Below are 18,729 nucleotides of genomic sequence, written 5' to 3' on the forward strand. Positions count from 1 at the left end.
GTCTTTAAAATAGAGGTGCTAATGAGTGGAAGGAAACATTTTGTGGAGAAGAGGTATAGTGAATTCCATGCACTTCATAAAAAGGTAGTGATCTCTTTCTTTATAAGATGTAACTTTGTTTTGTCTTAATTGTAATGTTTTCCTCTCTCTTGAAATTGTTACCATACACGGTTTATCTTAAATCCATCTTTTGATTCATGTCTCTGGAAATGAGTTCCCAACTAATACAGTTTCTTCTCTATTTTGTGGAAGGGCATGATTACTTCTCAGATGTTACTAACTCTCCTTTTCTATTATTCTTTCCATGCTGTATTGCTAAAATGCTGTCTGTAATTATGGGGGTTTTTTCTGGTTGTAAAATCACAAAATAAGACATGATCCTATAGCAAATAAATATTTTTGTTGTTGTTTTTATCCAGTTAGGCAAATAATTTGTTAGTTCTATAAATTGTGTGGCTAACTTGCTATCTGTAAAGCTGAGGAAACAACTTGTATACACTAGGAAACTAGACATGGGAAAGACAGTATACCAGCTCACTTTGCTCAATTCATACAATGAATGTGATATGAAATATCTGCTAAGCTTGTCTACTGAATCATTTTAGTAATATATAGAAGGGAACTCAGTATTTTCAAGATTGATTATCTACTAATTGTTCTTTACATTGTTTTGATCACTGTTAAAGGAAATATATCATTTCTCCTCTCCAAGCTGAAGTGGATGCTGCTACACAGTTGTGCAGCTGAAAGGCAAGTTTTACATTTTTTCTGCCTTATGGAGGTCAAGTATTGTGAAGGAGAATTCTGGAACAGCGTTGTATCTCATTGCCAGCAGTGGAGCTGCAATGAAGAGCTTCAGTCCTTCATTCCTAGGACCTGGCTCAGTTGAATGTGTGTTAGTTTATAGCTCTCAGTGGCAGTGGAGTGTGTGCACCCTCAGCTGCTTTGACTGGTGCTGCTTGCCTTCGGTATGGAAAAGCTTCCTTTGCAAATGTCAGAGGGGATCATGGGCACTTACAGCTCCTGCCACTGCAGTGTCAGAGGAGCTTATCCACACCAGCATGTTTGCTGGTGACTCTGAATCAGCTTAGGAATCATCTCCTGCAAGGAAGCAGCATTATCCTGGTGACAGAGAGGGTGGATTTTGCCAGTCTTCAGTGGTGTATGGATATAAGCAAACTTAGGTCAACAAAAAGCAACTATTGACCCATCTGTGTGCTGACCCTCAAAAAGTCCAAAGAATGAGAATACAATTTGCTTTACTGCACCATAATTAAGATGTGCTAGTATTTCTTGCTTTTTTGCTTTTCTTGCCTTTTTGCCCCAGTTGTGGTATCAGCTGCCACTTTTTAATACTAATGTCCTTGTTTATTGAATTCACATCTCAGTATTTCCCCCTTGTGTTCACATTGAATATGATGCAACATGAGCAAGTGTCAGAATCAGTAGTTCAACTCACCCACTGCCAAGCCTTGCAACACATATGTGCTTTATTTTACATGTAAGAATAATCCTGCAATTTCAAGTAAGGCAGGTGAGTAGAGATCATACAACTAAACATGTTTGAAAACATTAAAAAGGGAATATGAATATTTATGTGCTTTAAACACACCCTACCCAAATAGACCATCACCTTGGATAGGATAGGATAGGATAGGATAGGATAGGATAGGATAGAATAGAATAGAATAGAATAGAATAGAATAGAATAGAATAGAATAGAATTAGAATAAACAATACAATATTTCAGGTGGAAGGGACATACAACTATCACCGCGTTCAACTGCCTGATCCCTTCAGGGCTGACCAGAAGTTAAACCATGTTATTACGGCACTGTCCAAATGCCTCTTAAACACTGACAGACTTGTGGCACTGACCGCCTCTGTAGGAAGCCTGTTCCAGCGTTTGACCACCCTCTCGCTAAAGAAATGCTTCCTAGTGTCCAGTCTGAGCCTCCCCTGACACAGCTTTGAACCATTCCCATGTGTCCTGTCATAGGATGCCAGGGAGAAGATCTCAGCACCTCCCTCTCCACTTCCCCTCCTCAGAAAGTTGATGAGGTCGCCCCTCAGCCTCCTTTTCTCCAAACTAGACAAACACAAGGTCCTTAGCCTCTGCTCGTAGGGTGTTCCTTCCAGTCCTCCTCTTGATACATTCAAGTACCTTTACATCCTTCTCAAATCATGGGACCCAGAACCGCACAGAGCACTGAAGGTGAGGCTGCACCATCGCTGATTACAGCAGGATAATCACCTCTTCTGACCAGCTGGCTACGCTGTGTTTGATGCACCCCAGTTTGCCCTCTCGGCTGCCAGGGCACACTGCTGACTCACACTGGTGCTGCCAACCAGCACCCCCAGGTCCCTTTCTCCAGGGCTGCTCTCCAGCTACTCCTCTCCCAATTTGTAGTTGTACGCAGAGTTACTCTGTTCCAGATGCAGAATCTGGCATTTGGACTTACTAAATTTCATGTCATTGATGCAGCCCAGTGCTGCAATCTCTCTAGATGTCTCTGTAAGGTCTTTTGTCCCTCAAGAGAGCCAACAGCACCTCCCAGTTTGGTGTAATCAGCAAACTTGCTAATGATGCCTTCAACTCCTGCATGCAGATCATTGATAAAAATATGGAACAGAACTGGCCCAGGATTGAGCCCTGAGGAACACCACTGGTGACTGGTCACCAGCCAGATGTAGCCCTGCTCATTACAGCCCTTTGAACTCTGCCTTTCAACCAGTTCTTCACCCAGCACACTGTGAACCTGCTTATCCCACAGTTGAACAACTTGAAGGCTGCTGTAAGGGACAGTATCTAAAGCCTTACTAAAATCCAGAAAAACTACCTCCATCACCTTCCCTTCATCCACTAGGTGAATGACCTTTATCATAGAAGGATATCAAATTATTTGAAGAGGACTTTCCCTTTGTGAACCAGTGTTGATTGCCTGATGTTTGCATTGTTCTTTAAATGCTTTTTGGTAATAGTCAGTATAGTCTTCTGCATAATTTTTCCAGGAACTGAGGTTAGACTAACAGGTCTGTAGTTCCCTGAGTCTTCCCTCATGCCTTTCTTGTAAATTGAACTAACACTGCCTAGCTTCCAGTCAGCGTGGACCTCTTCAGACTCTGAAGACCTTTGGTAGACAATCAAGTGTGTTCCTGCCATGATACCCACTAGCTTATTCAGTACCCTGGGATGAATCCCATCAGGCCCCACGGACTTGTGAACATTCAGCTGGTACTGCTGGTCACTTAACAATTTCTGTGTACACAAGTGGAAAGTACTGTTCCCCACTTGTAGTCCTTCAGCTCCAGGGACTGGGCAGCCCAAGGTCTATCTGTATTATTAAAGACTGAGGAAAAAAAAACATTGAATGCCTCTGCTTTTTCTTTTTTGCTTTGTTGTTGTCTAATTTCACTGTAATTTCTGGAGTTGCACAATTAGTCCAAACAAAGGTCATGAATGACTGCAGTCTCATTGTCAGATTTGTCTCCTTGTACACTGCTTTCTGTGCAGTAACTCCCTTTGCAGAGATTTCTCCTTAGAACATCAGAATAACCATAAATTATGGTCTCTTTCTGTCTCTCTCCAGAAATAGCAGCAAAAAAACCAAACCTGAAAAATAGGTATTCTAACCAGACACTGTGCACTCTTCAGTTTGTTTCATCTTACTCCTCATCTGCTTGCTGTCTGTTTCTCCCACTCTGCAAACTTGTTAGTGATTTTTTCTTATTTCTGCCCTGTACACATGCAAAGCACCCAATATATTTTAGCAACAATATACCTCTTTTCTTAAGTCTTACTTTCTGAAATTGTAAAATTTCAGTGAACATGGTTGAATACTCATCCTCTGAACCTTTCTTAGTGCTTTCAGTATTACAGAAATCCTGGAGAAAGCAGTCTGCTGTTTCACCTCTCTGTTTTGTGTTAGAGCAGAAGATCTCAGTACTCTTAAAAAAGTAGGATGTATATTTGGACAGTTTTTACTGGAGAAGAATGTTTTGCACTTGTATCTTAAAGGTTCTTTGTGAACAATTTGTTCACATCCCATGACACTATACTCAGGTCCAGATAACAGTTTGCTTTCAGCATGCCAGTTAGGTTATTTATTTTTTATTTCCCTCCTTCCATTTAATTTAAAATGTAAGTTTCACTCTAAATTGCTGTGAGTACATGGCAACTGGAAAGGTTTCTCTAGACTTAATGCATATTCAAGGTGCCCGTAGTGCAGGAGATGTCTATAGCGAGCAGGAGAAACAAAGCTTCTGTAGAGAACTGTGGCAGAAAATGGGAATAGAGGCTGAAGGGGAAGTTATGCCTTTTGCCAGAGGACATGCTCCATGAGCATTGTATGGAGGAAGGAGGGCTCCATTGCTCATATAAGACGTTATTCACTCACAAAATGCCAATTAATGTTTTGATTTTTTTTTTTTTTTTTTAATAAAGCCATTTCCCAGCACATGGCTGGCTTTTTCTCCTTCCTGGGTTCAACCTTTCTTACATTCCAGTTCTGTAAAAAAATAAAGCTTGTCTTATTGTGCTGTAGTGGAAAAGGTTTAAAATCTTTTCAAGACTGCTGTGCTACACCAGGAGTATAAATTATTCCCTTGAAATAGCATAGGCCGTTATACTTCGCTCTGATTATTCACATTACAGTATTGTATTCAAGTCTGAACAAAATTTTTGAGAGTTTTTTAGAAATAATTGAATTCATTCTATGTGTATAACTATTGTAGTTAAAAATACAAAATGTATTCATATTTATTCCCTAATTCCTTTTTCTATTTTTTTTCCTTTACAGTTTTAAATATTGATAGTTCTTTTTAAGCACCAGAATGCTAGAAGGTGGCAGTGTTACAACTACTGCAATGAAATCTGCAAAAATCTTAAATTCTGTACATGTTGTTTTGCAAGTTATTTATAATTTTAGAATAATTAGTGTACACTCTAAATTGTCCTGACTTTTCACACTTGGACAAATAATTCTTTACCTGACAGTTTGAACCATCATTTTTTAGTCTTGCAGAAAATAGAGACTACAGTATGTCAAATTAGGTCAGTGTAATGGAAAGGAAGGTATTACAGTAATTGTCATCAGAGAAGCATTTCTTGTGTAGGGACAGATCTGAAGTAATATAGCTAACACATACCTAGATTTGCTTGATAATCTTTGACATCATAATAATTATTTGTTGCAATATATTTTTGGATTATTGTAAGCATAAGAAGGTGGGTTTATCTTTGTACATCTGTATAGCATGAGCTTTATACTTACACGTAGGACCTGTGCTTGCACTCTGAAGCAACAAAGCACAAAAATATTGTTAATCATCAGCTGAGGTACCAGCCACAGAGTACTTATCCTGTAAGTATCTAGGCCTTGGTGGATGCTTGTTTTGTTTCAGATTTGTCTCCCCTCATCTGGAGCATTCTTCTCATTAGTTACTCGTCTGCGGGTGCTGTCATAGTTTGCAATAGCTGTGACCATAGCTTCTTCAACATGCTCGACTAATTTAGAGGAATAAGTGAGGTTTTATATTCTAGCTTTAAGGTCAGTCAGTAAAAATACATGGACTTGGGGTTTTGTTTTGGTGGGTTCCTTTTCTTGCTTCATGTTTAATTGTAATTTAGCACTGTTAAGAAATAAGGAAGTTGCAAAATGTTTCCAAAGCAATTGTTTCCTTGCTGCAGCTTCCTTACTTGTGATTTGCAGAGACGTTGATATGTTGGCACTGCTTTTTCCTATAGTGACATCTCAGCAAGCTCAAAGATGAAATGTAAATTCTCAGTCTCCCATGGGTGTGCATGTCAAAGTCAATTTTGAGTTTCTTTACTTGCATTCCTTGCCTCAGATTACTGAGAGGCGGTATCCAACAGAAAGAATATCTAATGTCACCTTCTATTAAAATGCAATGGAGTCTTTTCCAGTTATCGTTTTTGCTCTGTAGTTTTGAAGAAAACATTAATATTTTTTGGTTTTGAAAAAATATGTTGCTCCAGCAAGAGGATTCTTAGTGTTGTCAGAATGTATTCTTGTGTCTATATGTATGTACTCATGTGTATACATATACACATTTCTGTATATATCCCTAAAAGCTTTCTTTTGGGAATCTTTAGAGGAATGGTTACAGAGCTCTCTTGGAAATATATTCAATGTCAAACTTGCTATTTCTCTGTATAAGATATTAAACACAACTGTCAATCCGTTGGTGCAATTTGAGAGCGTGGATATTTTGCTCTCTTGATTGCCAGCTCTCCAGAGAAATGGTTAGCTCTCCTCCATGTACTTCTACTACCCATTCATAGTTGCCTAAATCTAGAGTTAGCAATTGTCATGGTGTTTTATCACTTCACTTAGCAAGGTAGTATGTGGGTACGTTGCAGCAACATTGTGAGGCATCGTCCTAGATTGACTAATGGGGAATTAATTTCAAGTATTCTCATCTAGTTGTGGCTGGTTTGTTTTAAGGCTGTTAGTCACAACAAATTGTTAGTAGGGTTCCTCTTCACTGTCCAGGGCAGCTAGATGTGGAGATTTTTAACTGTAACCTGTAGGTATGAAGTCAGCTGTTAACTTCATTGAGCTGATGGTGAATAACTTCATTGCTGTGCTGTTGTCCTTTATGTGTATTTTACCTGTACATTATAATCTTTAATATAAACATTTTTATTTTAAAGGAAAGCTATTATAGTTTTTTTTTTCTATCTGCATTTCTTCTTATTTTCAGCTCAAGAAGTTCATAAGAACTCCAGAGATTCCTTCAAAGCATGTGAGAAACTGGGTCCCCAAGGTTCTGGAGCAGCGACGGCAAGGCTTGGAGTTGTACTTGCAGGTGAGTCTCCTCTCAGCACTTTTAAAGTAGAAGCAGCATCCATTTTCAAAGTGGTAGTATTCAAGGCTTTTAGAGGTATGAAGAGGGGTGTTGTACTGATAGGCAATTTTAGAGGTGGGAAGTGAGATGAATACTTACCAGCAGTGATGATTTCTGTTCATTTAGCAAGACTAGCAGCTAGAAGTCCAGACTGTTTTGCATTTTTTTTGCCGATTCTCACAGAAGTTGCTGACTTTGGTGAACCTACTAGTACCTCATTCTCCTGTGCCTAAATGTGAAAAATAATGTTATTCTTTCCAAAGTTGTTTTGACCATACCAATCAAAAGTGTTGCAGTGGAGATACAAGGCAGCCTTGTTTAATTCACCTCAATTTAGACAGACGAGGGAAGAATCAGCTCATCAAATTCATATCCTTTTACTGTGCATGTCTGTATCTGAATTTTTCATCTAGTTGTAACAGTCATCAGTCACCCAATATTCATATTCATCTCAGTTGGTTTGGAAACTTTCATTTAATTCTACCCATTTGAGTTCTGATTTTGCTATAGACTGTAAAAGAAGTCTTCAGGAATGACTCAGACGTATAGACATTTAAATATACCAGTGATAAATCCTAGCCTTTTTTAATAAATGCAATTTCTACTCTCACCATAATTGCTTTAAAAATGTCCTGTGATGTAGTTTCACAACCATTTCTTTAATGTTAAAGCCAAATTAAGGTGTTCCTCTAGACGTGTTCCCAGTTTGCTGTACCTTCAGCTGGACTGATGCAAGCTGCTTTATTGAAGAGGATCATAGAAATGATCTAAGTCAAAAGATAACTGTTTTTGGAGGAAGGCAAGAGTGAGGGTATTCTATTTTCACTCAGATCAGAATAGTAAAAAATTTCAGAAATCTGATTTATGTCATCACCCACAGTTGCAGTGACACAACAGGAAAAATTGTGAACTGCAACATAATGGACAGTGAGCTGCATTCATAGAAAATATATGGTAACCAGCACCACTCAGGAACCTCCTTCATTCTCAGGAAGGTTTGTAAAAGGAAACTGCTTAAGGAGAACAGAATTGTAGTGTGACATGAGACAGTATTACTTCTGACATTAAAATTTTAAAAAGAAATTTGGAAATAAGGAGGAAAACACAGATCAGATTTTGTTCTGAGACAGGGAGCTTTTCAGGCAACAGAGTTTATTTTTTATTTTTAAGTATTTAGTATTGGTAAATTCAAAAATTCAATCCTTTTTTCCTATTGCTTTATGATATTTATAGGATCTTTGGCATCTAAAAATTACATTTATTTTGTAGGTGGAAAAACATTACTGTTGGAGAGACTTTAATTTTGAAAAGGAATAGGGCCTTTTCGGTTTTGATGACTATCAGCACAGCTTGCTCTATCATCAGTGTGTTTTTCTCTTACAGCCATTTGCTGTGAATTTTTTTTTTTTTTTTCTGATTTTCATACACTGCCTTTTGGAGAATATTGCTAGTAAGGTGCATATACTTATTTCTCTTATGAGGTTGATTTTGTTAAAAAGATACAGGGGTAAATTGGTTAGCCCTTTTTTTAATTGCTGATAAACTTTAACAGAACATCTCCCCCTACTGGAAGAGTTAGTCAGCTATTGTTCTTGTACAGTCTTGAACATTTAATTAACTTTTCCCCTCATCTATCACTGTTAGCTATCATAGGAACATTCAATGGTTTAAACTGGAAGGGACTGCTGGATGTCATCTGATTAAAACATGACAAGCCTCTAAGTTATATCCGTGCTAATGCACATACTAAATTAAAACAAGAACAAATGTCATTAATATTTTTGCCAAAGTAATTAATTTCTGTTTCTGCTAACAGAAAGCAAAACTAATTATCAGTGAAATTTTAATTTTTTAGAATAATGAAAGTCTGATTTTAGACAATTAAAAGTTCATATTAAAGCACTTCAGTTATCAGAAGGTTTTTAATAGTGCCAAGCATTTTTCAAGACACAGTGTAGGAACATGCTACAGTTTCAGAAGACATGATAATTTTGTAATTTAACATCATGCATATAAAATATTGCAAACCTCTTTTTAGGTGATACTAATGAGAGTTAATCTGTAAATGCAGTTTGGCTGCTATCATCACTAGTCAGTAGTGGTACTAGTAGTTAGCCATTTGTGCAGCTGAAAAACTATTATGGAGTCACGGTAATCAACTGTTTTTTGAAAAACGCCCAGAATCTCATTCAGACATTGAGCATTTACATAGATTTGTTACATTCATATAGTTTGTTGTATGAAATACATACTCATTTCTCATTATTGCACTTTGCACCTTGAAAACCTGTACAGGCAAGAAGTAACATGCCGTGCAGGAGCAGTCAAATACAGACCTATATCTGACATAGTCTAATCATATCTTGTTCTTAATATATTTTTAATTAAGTAGTCTTCTATACTTAAATGAAGATAAAAATAATGATATGAACCTAGAATAGTAGAATCAGTCTGTATCAAGTAGTAAAGTAGGAAAGAAATTCCCCTCTCTGAGCTGGAAGGTGCTGCAGTTTCCAGTACCTTGTTATTTCTGACTTTATCATGATGAAACCACCCTCTTAAATCCTTTCAGCATGGGTAGTTGAAGTGGATGGACATTTCATTATATCTTTCTGAAGAATATCAAGATTATGAATAAACCAAATATTATTAATTTATGAGATGCAAATAGTAATTTTCTTAAATTTACCAGTATCCACTGTCAGATACTATTCATCAGACGGCTTATTTTTCTCTTGTTTTTGAAAGGTTGAATGGGGATTTTTTTCTTGTTATAATAGACCAATTTTCATTGAATTGTGTAAGAATTATTTATCTATATTATTTTTAAGTGTCTTATTCTACAAGTGTGACTGGAATTTACAACTTTTGTTTTTAATACTGTGGAACAATTGACTATTAAGCACTAGTATGTGTAGTAATTCAACGGCATGTATAATAATAATACAGAGCCCTTATTAATACTGAGAACAATCAACTGACTGACAAGAGGAAAGAAAGACTGTGTTTAATTTATTCATGAAGAAACAGATGCAAAGATAAGTAAATGACAGAGTGTGAGCTCAAACATTCAAGCAAATTTGTATTAAGCAATAAGCTATCGCTCCTTTGCTGATCCTTGGTAACTGTCTCTGGGCATGATCTTAACTTACAGTACACAGGACTTAAGTTGAGCTGGTTTAGACTTTGCTAAATAAGAAAATGCCTGTTACTGACAGCGGAAGAGGACTAAAGCAGATCTAATTACCTTGAGGTGGCTATCAACTAAGAGTTACCATAAATCAATTTGTGTGTGATACAGATTATGATTTAATAGTTACTTATTTGTGTATCTGAGCTCATAGCTTGTAGTACAGCAGAGATCAGAATCCAGGTGGTTTTGATTTAAAATTTGTTAACGTAAATCACTGGATTACAGTATGCTGTCAAAAATCTTTCTGATAGTAGTATTACATTATAGCAAGATTTGAACTTCACTATGATTTGTTTTTGGTTACAAAATGTCTTCTCTTGATATGTTTCCTGAAGAGTTTGGTTTTAAGAAAAGATAGAAGATACAGATTTGAGGTAGTTGGTTGTGTAGGTAGCCTCTACTTTGAGAAGGGCTGCCAACTGAACCTTGTGTTGAAAGTCTGTGACTCCTGATAGTACATTTGTGAGCCTGGAGAAATATGTTTGCTTGAAAGTACCAGAAAGTGAAAGTTAGTGTGGAAGATGATAGGGCAGGCTGTTAATCAGCATTGTAGCTTCTGGATGGTGGTTGTTTATTTGTTTTTTTAAATCCAATGTATAATCTTGGAATGACCGTTTATCACAAAGCAATACAGAAATGTAGTCTGCTTTGGAAGTGTATTTAAAGGAGATATAGATCACTTCAAATACTCCGTCTTGCTCAGTTATTCTTGTGTATGAGTTCAAGAAGTCATCTTGTGGATGGACCAACTGAACAGGTAGTTGGGGTTTTATTTTGGACATTGAAGACATTGTTGGGATTCCTAAGGGCAGCACTGAGGGACCTTATCTAATTGGTTATCAAAGCATCTACAGCTGTATTGTCAGTCTGATTGGTATTTGTTACAAATAGATTTTATATGGTGTACTCTTGGAGGAGCAGTTTTTATGGAGCTTATTTCCAGTGAATTGGTAATGGGGAAGAATTTGATCTAGACACCTGCTGTCTGCAGATTTGGAGTTAGGTCATATCTTTGTCCTAGTAAGCTGACACTGAATGTTATTGCCATCCAGTCTCTGTGCCCCAGGGACTTGCCCTTTGACAGATCTGCCTTTTAAAGTTCAATGGAATAGATATTTTCTAACCCCCTTGGGCAGAAGAAATCTCATCATTTGCTGATATCATCAGTCCAACAAGATAACAGGCATTCACTGTGTTAACAGAATTCACTGTGAAGTTGCACCCACACCTCAGCATGAGACTGTGTAGCTGCTGCTAGTCTTCACTGAAATGATTTGGTGATGCAGAGAGATTTTTGAGGAGGCCCATATTTTTTATGAGCATCAGGATAGTAACTCATTTCTTGTGGTCTGGGTGACCTGAAGGAATTCTTCTTGTGACTGGCAAGACTAAAACAGAGGGCTGTAAATATTCTGAACTGCTCTGTTTCTATGTAGGGTCTGTACGTACACGTCTCTAACCGGAGTTAATATGTAGAGCTAATATTTCTCTCTTGGCTGAGATCAAGAAAACATACTTGCTGTTTATTTACTCTTGTACTTTTTACAAAGAGAACAGTCCTGATTCCTGGAGATAAGATTGGTTGAAGTGCTGCTTGGCTGTGAGACGTGAAGACTTCATGAACTTCAACATTCCAGCACTTTCAGGAATCCAAATCTTCAAAATAAATTACAGAGTTTATGAAACTGGACTAGAGATTTGTTTTCCATCTAAGGAAATAATCTAGAGATCTGAGAAGCACTTTGACATATATTTCAGTAGTCTTCAAAATGCAATTTCTTTAAAAATATTTTAACTACCAGTCCTTCCTGAAGAAAATAAATAAAACCATATCTGTTATGATTTTGCTTTTAAGAAGGTAGAATCCAATCCTATACTCCCTAGCTGTCTTAGGTTCCAGCAGGGTGGAGTTAGGAAAACAGTAGATGGTGTGATGTGTAGTTGCTTTATGAGTAAGTTCATCAGAAATATAAAGGAGAAAATCATCCATTATTATATTGCAATTTTTTTTGAGAACAGTTCAACAGCAACTGCAAAAAAATCTGAAGACAAATGAGCTATTTCTGCAATTAGTGACTGCAGAAGGGAAAATATCTTAGAGAAAATTTAGCCCAAGGTATCATTTCTTCATGGACTGTGATGATTTTCTTTTATTAATTCAATAAGTGTTGATACTAAATTCCTTGTGGTTAAGTTTAAATAAATAAATAGCCTTTTCTGACTGGACAATGGTGAACAAATCAATAAATCTGGATGAAAGGATTAAGGAACCTTCCCTAGCCCAGCAGAAAAACCCCTCTGATTTTATTCATCAATCTAAATTGTATTCTTGTGAACTATCTTCTTTTAAGTTGATCTAATTGCATGCTATTGTTTCATAAAAGTTTTAGATTCAATTAAAAAACTTAAAATACTGAAAGGATATTTTTATTTATTTGGAAACTGTTGCAGAGCATTTCAGAGCTAATACAGCATTTCATATTGCAACTGAGGATAAGAATCTTCTGCTTTCTTTGAGTGTCAGTAATTGCCCCTTTTTGCAATCATTCTGGGGAGGGAGATAATTTGGTTTCTCAGGGTTTTTTATCTAATTGTGAAGAAAAAGAGTTTTCCATCACCTAATGGGAAGTTTCATTAGTTCTTCACTGCTTAACTGATTCAATTTCTTTTGGCCTCTTGCTATTCTAACAAGGAGGAATGTGAACTCAGTAATTTATAACCTTGTCCATCCTCAAGAAGACTGGAGAGGTCTCTGCTCTAAGAAAAGCCATCTAAACTCCTGATGCCAGTCTGCAAGTACTGCACATTTTGCATTGGCTAGAATTTTACCTTTCAGTAGCTGAATACACTTCCTCTGTAACTGTAGCTGAAATACTGCTTCAGAGCTGTCTTGGTTGGAGTAGAATCAACAAGTGGGGAAAACAAACCCTTGGTGATGCACAAGATTTTTCACTGTTTTCTCTTCTCTTTGTGAAGTGGAGGAAAAAATGTCCCATGGTAGTACATAAAAGTCAGCCTGAGCTCTGCTAGGCAGAACAAAAGCTCAGATCTCATATAAAGACAAGGGAGATCTTGGCTTGTGGGTTGGTTGAAGCTGGCATATTTCTCTAGGATCAGAAGCAATCCATAAGTGCTTTCTAAATGTAACAGTTCTTGTTGTTTCATTTTCAATTAAAGAAGAAAAAGAATGTAATGTCTGTAGAGGTAGGCATTTTTGAACCAGTGCTGTTGGAGCTGTTTAGAAATATTGAGATCTCTGTGTGTGATACGTATGCTTCTATGAAACATTTGTTTGCTTTTGCCCAATAAAAATAAATCAAGTTGGCTACTATTTAATGCTGGAAATGGAATGGCAAAATTATCTTAGAACTATTCAATGATTGTTCAGCTATTCAGATTTTATTTCTGTGCCATTCACATTCATCACATTTATCCGCTCTGTCAGTGCTAATATTTGTTACAATTGTTCTTCCTTTATATTCTCAGAAATGCATTCTGGATCAAGCATTTAGTTATACCTGTGTGTCTTTGCCAGAGTGTTGTACGTGCAAAATTTGAAATTGTTTCAAGGGAAGACCAGAAAGGTTCATCGAAGAGCAGTTTATATCAAGCATAGAAGGTCCTCAAGCTGGAAATAACTTTCGAGGTTGCTAGAGTATTGAAGGAAAATGTCTCATATGTTAGCTCATTTATATTCTTCCCTGGTATCCATTTCTAGCCATTTTTGGAGACATGGCCTGAACCATTATGATCTTTTCTTATGTAGTCCCTAAAGTAATTAAACACATACTTGTGTTTCAGCTTATTAATATATTTGATTAAATATTAATGTTTTTTCATTAACTGAGCCCTGTATCTATCAGGAACACTATCCTTTAGAGAAAAAAGATTGAATCATATGGCTGAGAAGACATGGTTGAGTCATATTGATACAGTGAAGAGGTATGCAGGCCAGATGCCACTGTGAAAAGCCACTTGTAAAGGCTAATGCTTTTTAAGACCAAGTGCTTTATGCATGGGAGGTAATTGGCTGTATGTGTAAAAGCTGAACTCAGAGGAAGAAATTTTAAGCTAAAAAACTTCTGTGTAAAATGCGGTCCATTTTTCTTCTTCTCTGCCTTATTCTGTACATGCCTCCTGACCTGTGAGTTTTTTCCCACTAGGCTTCTGTTTAACCATTACCCATGTCTGAGAGCAGGAGCTGGGCAGAAATTATTTTTACTTCCTTGTGTCATTCATTAACCACCTCAAAGATTTCTGCAGAGGCAGTCCCTCCCTTTGTCCTATGTACACATTCACTGTTGGGATATATTTCTAACTAATTTAAGAATAAATTGGCTTATTTGCACAAAGAAAAAATTCCCATCAAGTCCAGAACAAATGATTATCTTCCTGATTGCTGTTTCTGGAAACCATTTTTATTTTAAATGCAGGTGAATATATAGGGAAGATTGAGTCTAGCATTAGAAAGTTGCAAGTAGAAGTTGGATTCAGTGAAATAAGATTTAACTGTTGTTTTGCTGGAAAGTCTGTTGAGTCACCCACATCTATTAATCACACTGAAAATTCTCTCCATTTTCCAAAATTATTCACTGTCTTCTTTCTCTAACTCCATTTACTCTGCAGTAATCAAGGTTGAACTGTACCTGTGAGTAGCTCTAAAAGCAATGGTATGATAAGTGTAAAAAGGCAAAATGTTCTTTGTCCTCATTAAAGATTGTGAGCAGAGTGTTAAATAATATTAATGGCTGGGATTGTCAGTACTTAACAGTACTTTCCTAGTACAAGTGATTTTATTGATCGATACAGACTCAATGTAACAGGGCAGATTATTCTACTGATTTTATCGAAACCTTAACTAAGTTTGTTAGTGTACCACATATCTTTAAATAGATCTAGATGATGATGTAGATTAAGAAAAGCAGACCACCATCCATCTTTTTTTGATCGGTTAATAACTTAAATCCATCATTGCTGTGACCAGCTTTTTTAAGATTCTGTTGTGCATACATGTTTCTTTGGTGGTACAGATACACAGATGGTTTTAGATGGCTGTGGATTTTAAAGAACTGTGCTTGACACATGCAGGCTTGAATATTTGTTAAGAAGAGGTGGAAAGCAAGAGGAAACAGGAAAGAAAAATAATTCAAAGAAGAGCCATTTATTAAGAGTGTCTGTTTGCAGAGGTGTTTCCAGCAGAAATATTCCAAGCGTTTTTCAAGCATGCTTAGCAAAATTACCTGGTTTATGTTTTAGAAGTTACATTTTTTGCTTTTCAAGTGGTGTTACATTGTGGTTTATGATTCATATTTTTTCCTTCATCTTCAATAATCTGGTTTTGCTGTATAGAATTGTGCTGCATGAACTCCTCTCATTTCATTCTTACATGTTAGAGCTGATGAAAATAGATTTTACTTAGTTAAAAGCAGAATTTACATTTGAATTCATGACAGGTTTCAAAACCGTGTCTTAAGTGCTCATTCTCATTTCATTATACTGTATACCGTAACACTATTGTATCAGATAATTTCAAGTTAAGATGAATGTCAAACTCTATTTATTGTGTATTTCTATACAGTGAGAAATGGTCTCTGTCATGACCTGCACATGTTCAGAATAACTGTAAGATATTTTAAGAGGAGGGAGGAGGAAATTAAGTTCTTTACCTAAGGTGTCACAGCCTGTTAAAGCAGAACTAGGGATATTAAAACTCAAGTGCTGGCACACTGCTATAGTCAACTATAATCTGCTGATGACCAACTGTTCCAATAGTCATGATTCCTTCTAGGACAATACAAAATGTGAGATACTTAGTTCATTTAGCCATGATGAAAGAAAAAATGGTCACCTTCCTTATCCTTAAGGCAACTCCTAATTTGATGTGTGGGCATTAAATTTTCTTTTTCCTCAATAAATATTTAATAGATTTGCTTGAACTTCTTTAGGGGAGGGTAAGTCAAACAATTTTTGTCTGTTATAGTAAAGGAGGGAAGGAGGGAGCTGTAATTTCTGCAAAGAGTCTTTATTATCGCCACCTGAAGTATGGTAGAAAGACTCAGTTTCACCCATCTTTCTAATCAATCTACAGCATTTTAAACACATTTTCGTTTTATACTCTGTTGTTTTACATAAGCTATTCTTATTTTTTGGTGTACAAGTGACTATTACTTTTTTTAATTAGACTTGCAAGGCAAGTTAAGTCTTAAGGGCTTTCTCTTCAAAATTAATCTGAAAAGTTAATTAGTTGCCATGAAGGGAAAAAACCTATTTTCTAGTGAAAGTGTATTTGATTATTGCATGTATAGTGCAACACACTATGGTCTGTTATAGTCGTTCAGTAGGGTACAGCACTAAATTAGCATACAGTTTAGATTGAGGTCTGCCAAATCATTGCCTTTATGCAAACTGGTAGTGTTCTTTTGCCTACACTCTTTGCGTGACTGAAGACCAATCATTAATATTCTTTATGCATTTATAAACTGTACATGAGGACTGGGGGAAAAAGTTCATGAAGGAAATAGTTCTGTCTTTATAGCATGATTTGAATTTGCATGTAAGAAAGAGACCACATTTGAAGGTGAGAGGAATAAAACAAAATATTGAATATATGCTGAATAACTGAATACCATCTATTCTGCGCTTTGGATGAAGAACTGGTTCGGGGGGGAAGAAATCGTATGTGAACATACTACATATGTAAGCAACTTTAAATAAATCCTTACTCATAAGGAAGTTTTGACTGATAAACTTAACCTGACAACGCTTTACTTTGAGGTATGCCATAATAATGTTAATGTTCTTATCTAACATTGTTTGTATCATTTAGTGTAGACCATTCTGAAAGCGGGGGGGGGGGGGGGGGAAGAAAAAAAAGCAAAAACAACAAAACTCCCCAAACCAAACCAAAAAACAACTAACCAAAGAAAAAAACAACCAACAACCAACCAACCAACCTATGGAATTAATTGCAAGGTTTTACCAGAAGATACTGAATTAAATAAACAGTAATTCTTGAGCTTCTGCTTTAGAGATGTTGCAAGGAAAGAGCACAGCAACAGAAAAATTCTTTGCAAGGACTGCTTAAGCAAGAAGTAAGAGCTAGTCCATCAGTAGCTGAGAGGTGAACAGAGGAGGACAATGACTAGTCTTCCTCAGATAGGTTGTGGGAGGGTGGTCAGTGAGCCTTTGCCTTTGGTCCTGCCGTAAATTGGACTCTCTTGCATTAGACATAATTCCCTCTGTGTGTTCCCTGTTCTTGGCTTTTATGCGATCTTGCACATCTCCTCTCTGAAAGATATGTTGAAGGATTTCAGAATGAACTAAGGGGAGAACGTCCTGTGCTCATAGGTAGCCTAAGAGAATACAAATGCTTGTTATCTTCTGCTAATGTTGTGTATCTCCACACACATCAGCGTTGCTTGCCTTTGTTTTTCTTTTCACCTGCTTATTGTCTCTGTAATCCAAATATAATATGTATTTAGTTATGTGTATAAAACCTCATTTTACTGAAACTGTTGACTGCACAGTGTCTTGACAGAGACAGGCTTGAATTTAAGTCCAAGTACGTTTAAAAACAATACACATTACTGAATGATTTCTAGATTTGTAATCCTGATAGGGATTTTTCCTGTTGACTTTAAAAACATAGACATTAAAATAAGAAACTTTCAGAGTTTCTTATGATAAATGCTATGAATTGTATATTAAAAAATCTTCAAGAACTACTGAGTTAAAAATTGAGGTTTGGGATACAGTTTCGTCTTTTTAATTTCTCATAACTATCATTTTATCTACTTTTTCTGCTGTAGATGAAAAAAGTTTGCAGAAACAAAGTGTGAAGTAGAAGTAGAACCTTTAATTTCATTAGGCACATTGTAACTGGTGAAGATTAATGTATATATCTCTTGCTAATTCTTTTCAATTACTCAGTTCATATAAATTCCCAAACCTTGTTAATTATGCTGAAGTCAAGTGGTAATTTTTAACAGTATTTCCACAACAAGGGAATTTTCCTGGTCTAACCTTGCCCTCCTATAGAAACTCTCAGCAGATTAGGCATTCTGACTCTAGTCCATTCATTTTCAGCACAAGCCTAATTGCTGCCGACTGCCTGCCACAGGTACCCTGGTAATCGTACGTTTAAGGGATGCAGGTTCTTCTGAGAACAAATAAGGAAAGATTAATTGTTTGTTTTGTTTCATCCCAAGAGAAATGTGGGAGCTTAATCAAGAAAAATAATTTCTTCTGTTGATTTGGCTTATTTGTAGAAAGGGATAATTGTATAGAGGCAGGCATAGAGCTATGCATTTTGAAAGAAATTTTGCCATTTACCTACTTGGGAGGCAAAGATACAGCAAAATGAATGTAACACAGCATTGGAATTGATGGGGATGGTTCACATTTCTCATAGTAAGTAATTTGGCTGCTGGGCTTTTATTTGAACCAATATTGCTAGGTGGTATTGTCATTTGTTTTGTTTGCTTCTTTGGATATCTAATCAAGGAGACAATAGTAGGGGGAAAAACACTTTTCCAAATTGTCCTTAATTGCTAGAGCACGAAGTGAGCTAAACACTCTGGTGTTTCCAATTAAAGAACTTGTTTCCAGCAAGCACCATTAAATCTATCTTTCCCAATCTGATAAATAAGCTATCAAAGAGTGGAACA

At 36.5% G+C, this 18,729-nt stretch overlaps 1 protein-coding gene across 2 annotated transcripts in view; it reads left to right on the plus strand.

The window, feature by feature from the left end:
• The window catches only part of SNX24 (sorting nexin 24), a 95,736-nt gene that overhangs the window by 50,555 nt on the left and 26,452 nt on the right, over positions 1-18,729 (plus strand). Inside the window, exons 2-3 of one of the 2 annotated variants that reach the window (XM_074931440.1) lie at positions 1-84; positions 6,727-6,831. In XM_074931440.1, coding sequence (XP_074787541.1) covers positions 1-84; positions 6,727-6,831 — 189 coding nt within the window. The remainder of the gene's footprint in view (positions 85-6,726; positions 6,832-18,729) is intronic. The other variant, XM_074931441.1, reaches the window with a different exon arrangement.

The sequence above is a fragment of the Athene noctua genome, chromosome Z (genome assembly GCF_965140245.1).
Source record: "Athene noctua chromosome Z, bAthNoc1.hap1.1, whole genome shotgun sequence".
Lineage (NCBI taxonomy): Eukaryota > Metazoa > Chordata > Aves > Strigiformes > Strigidae > Athene > Athene noctua.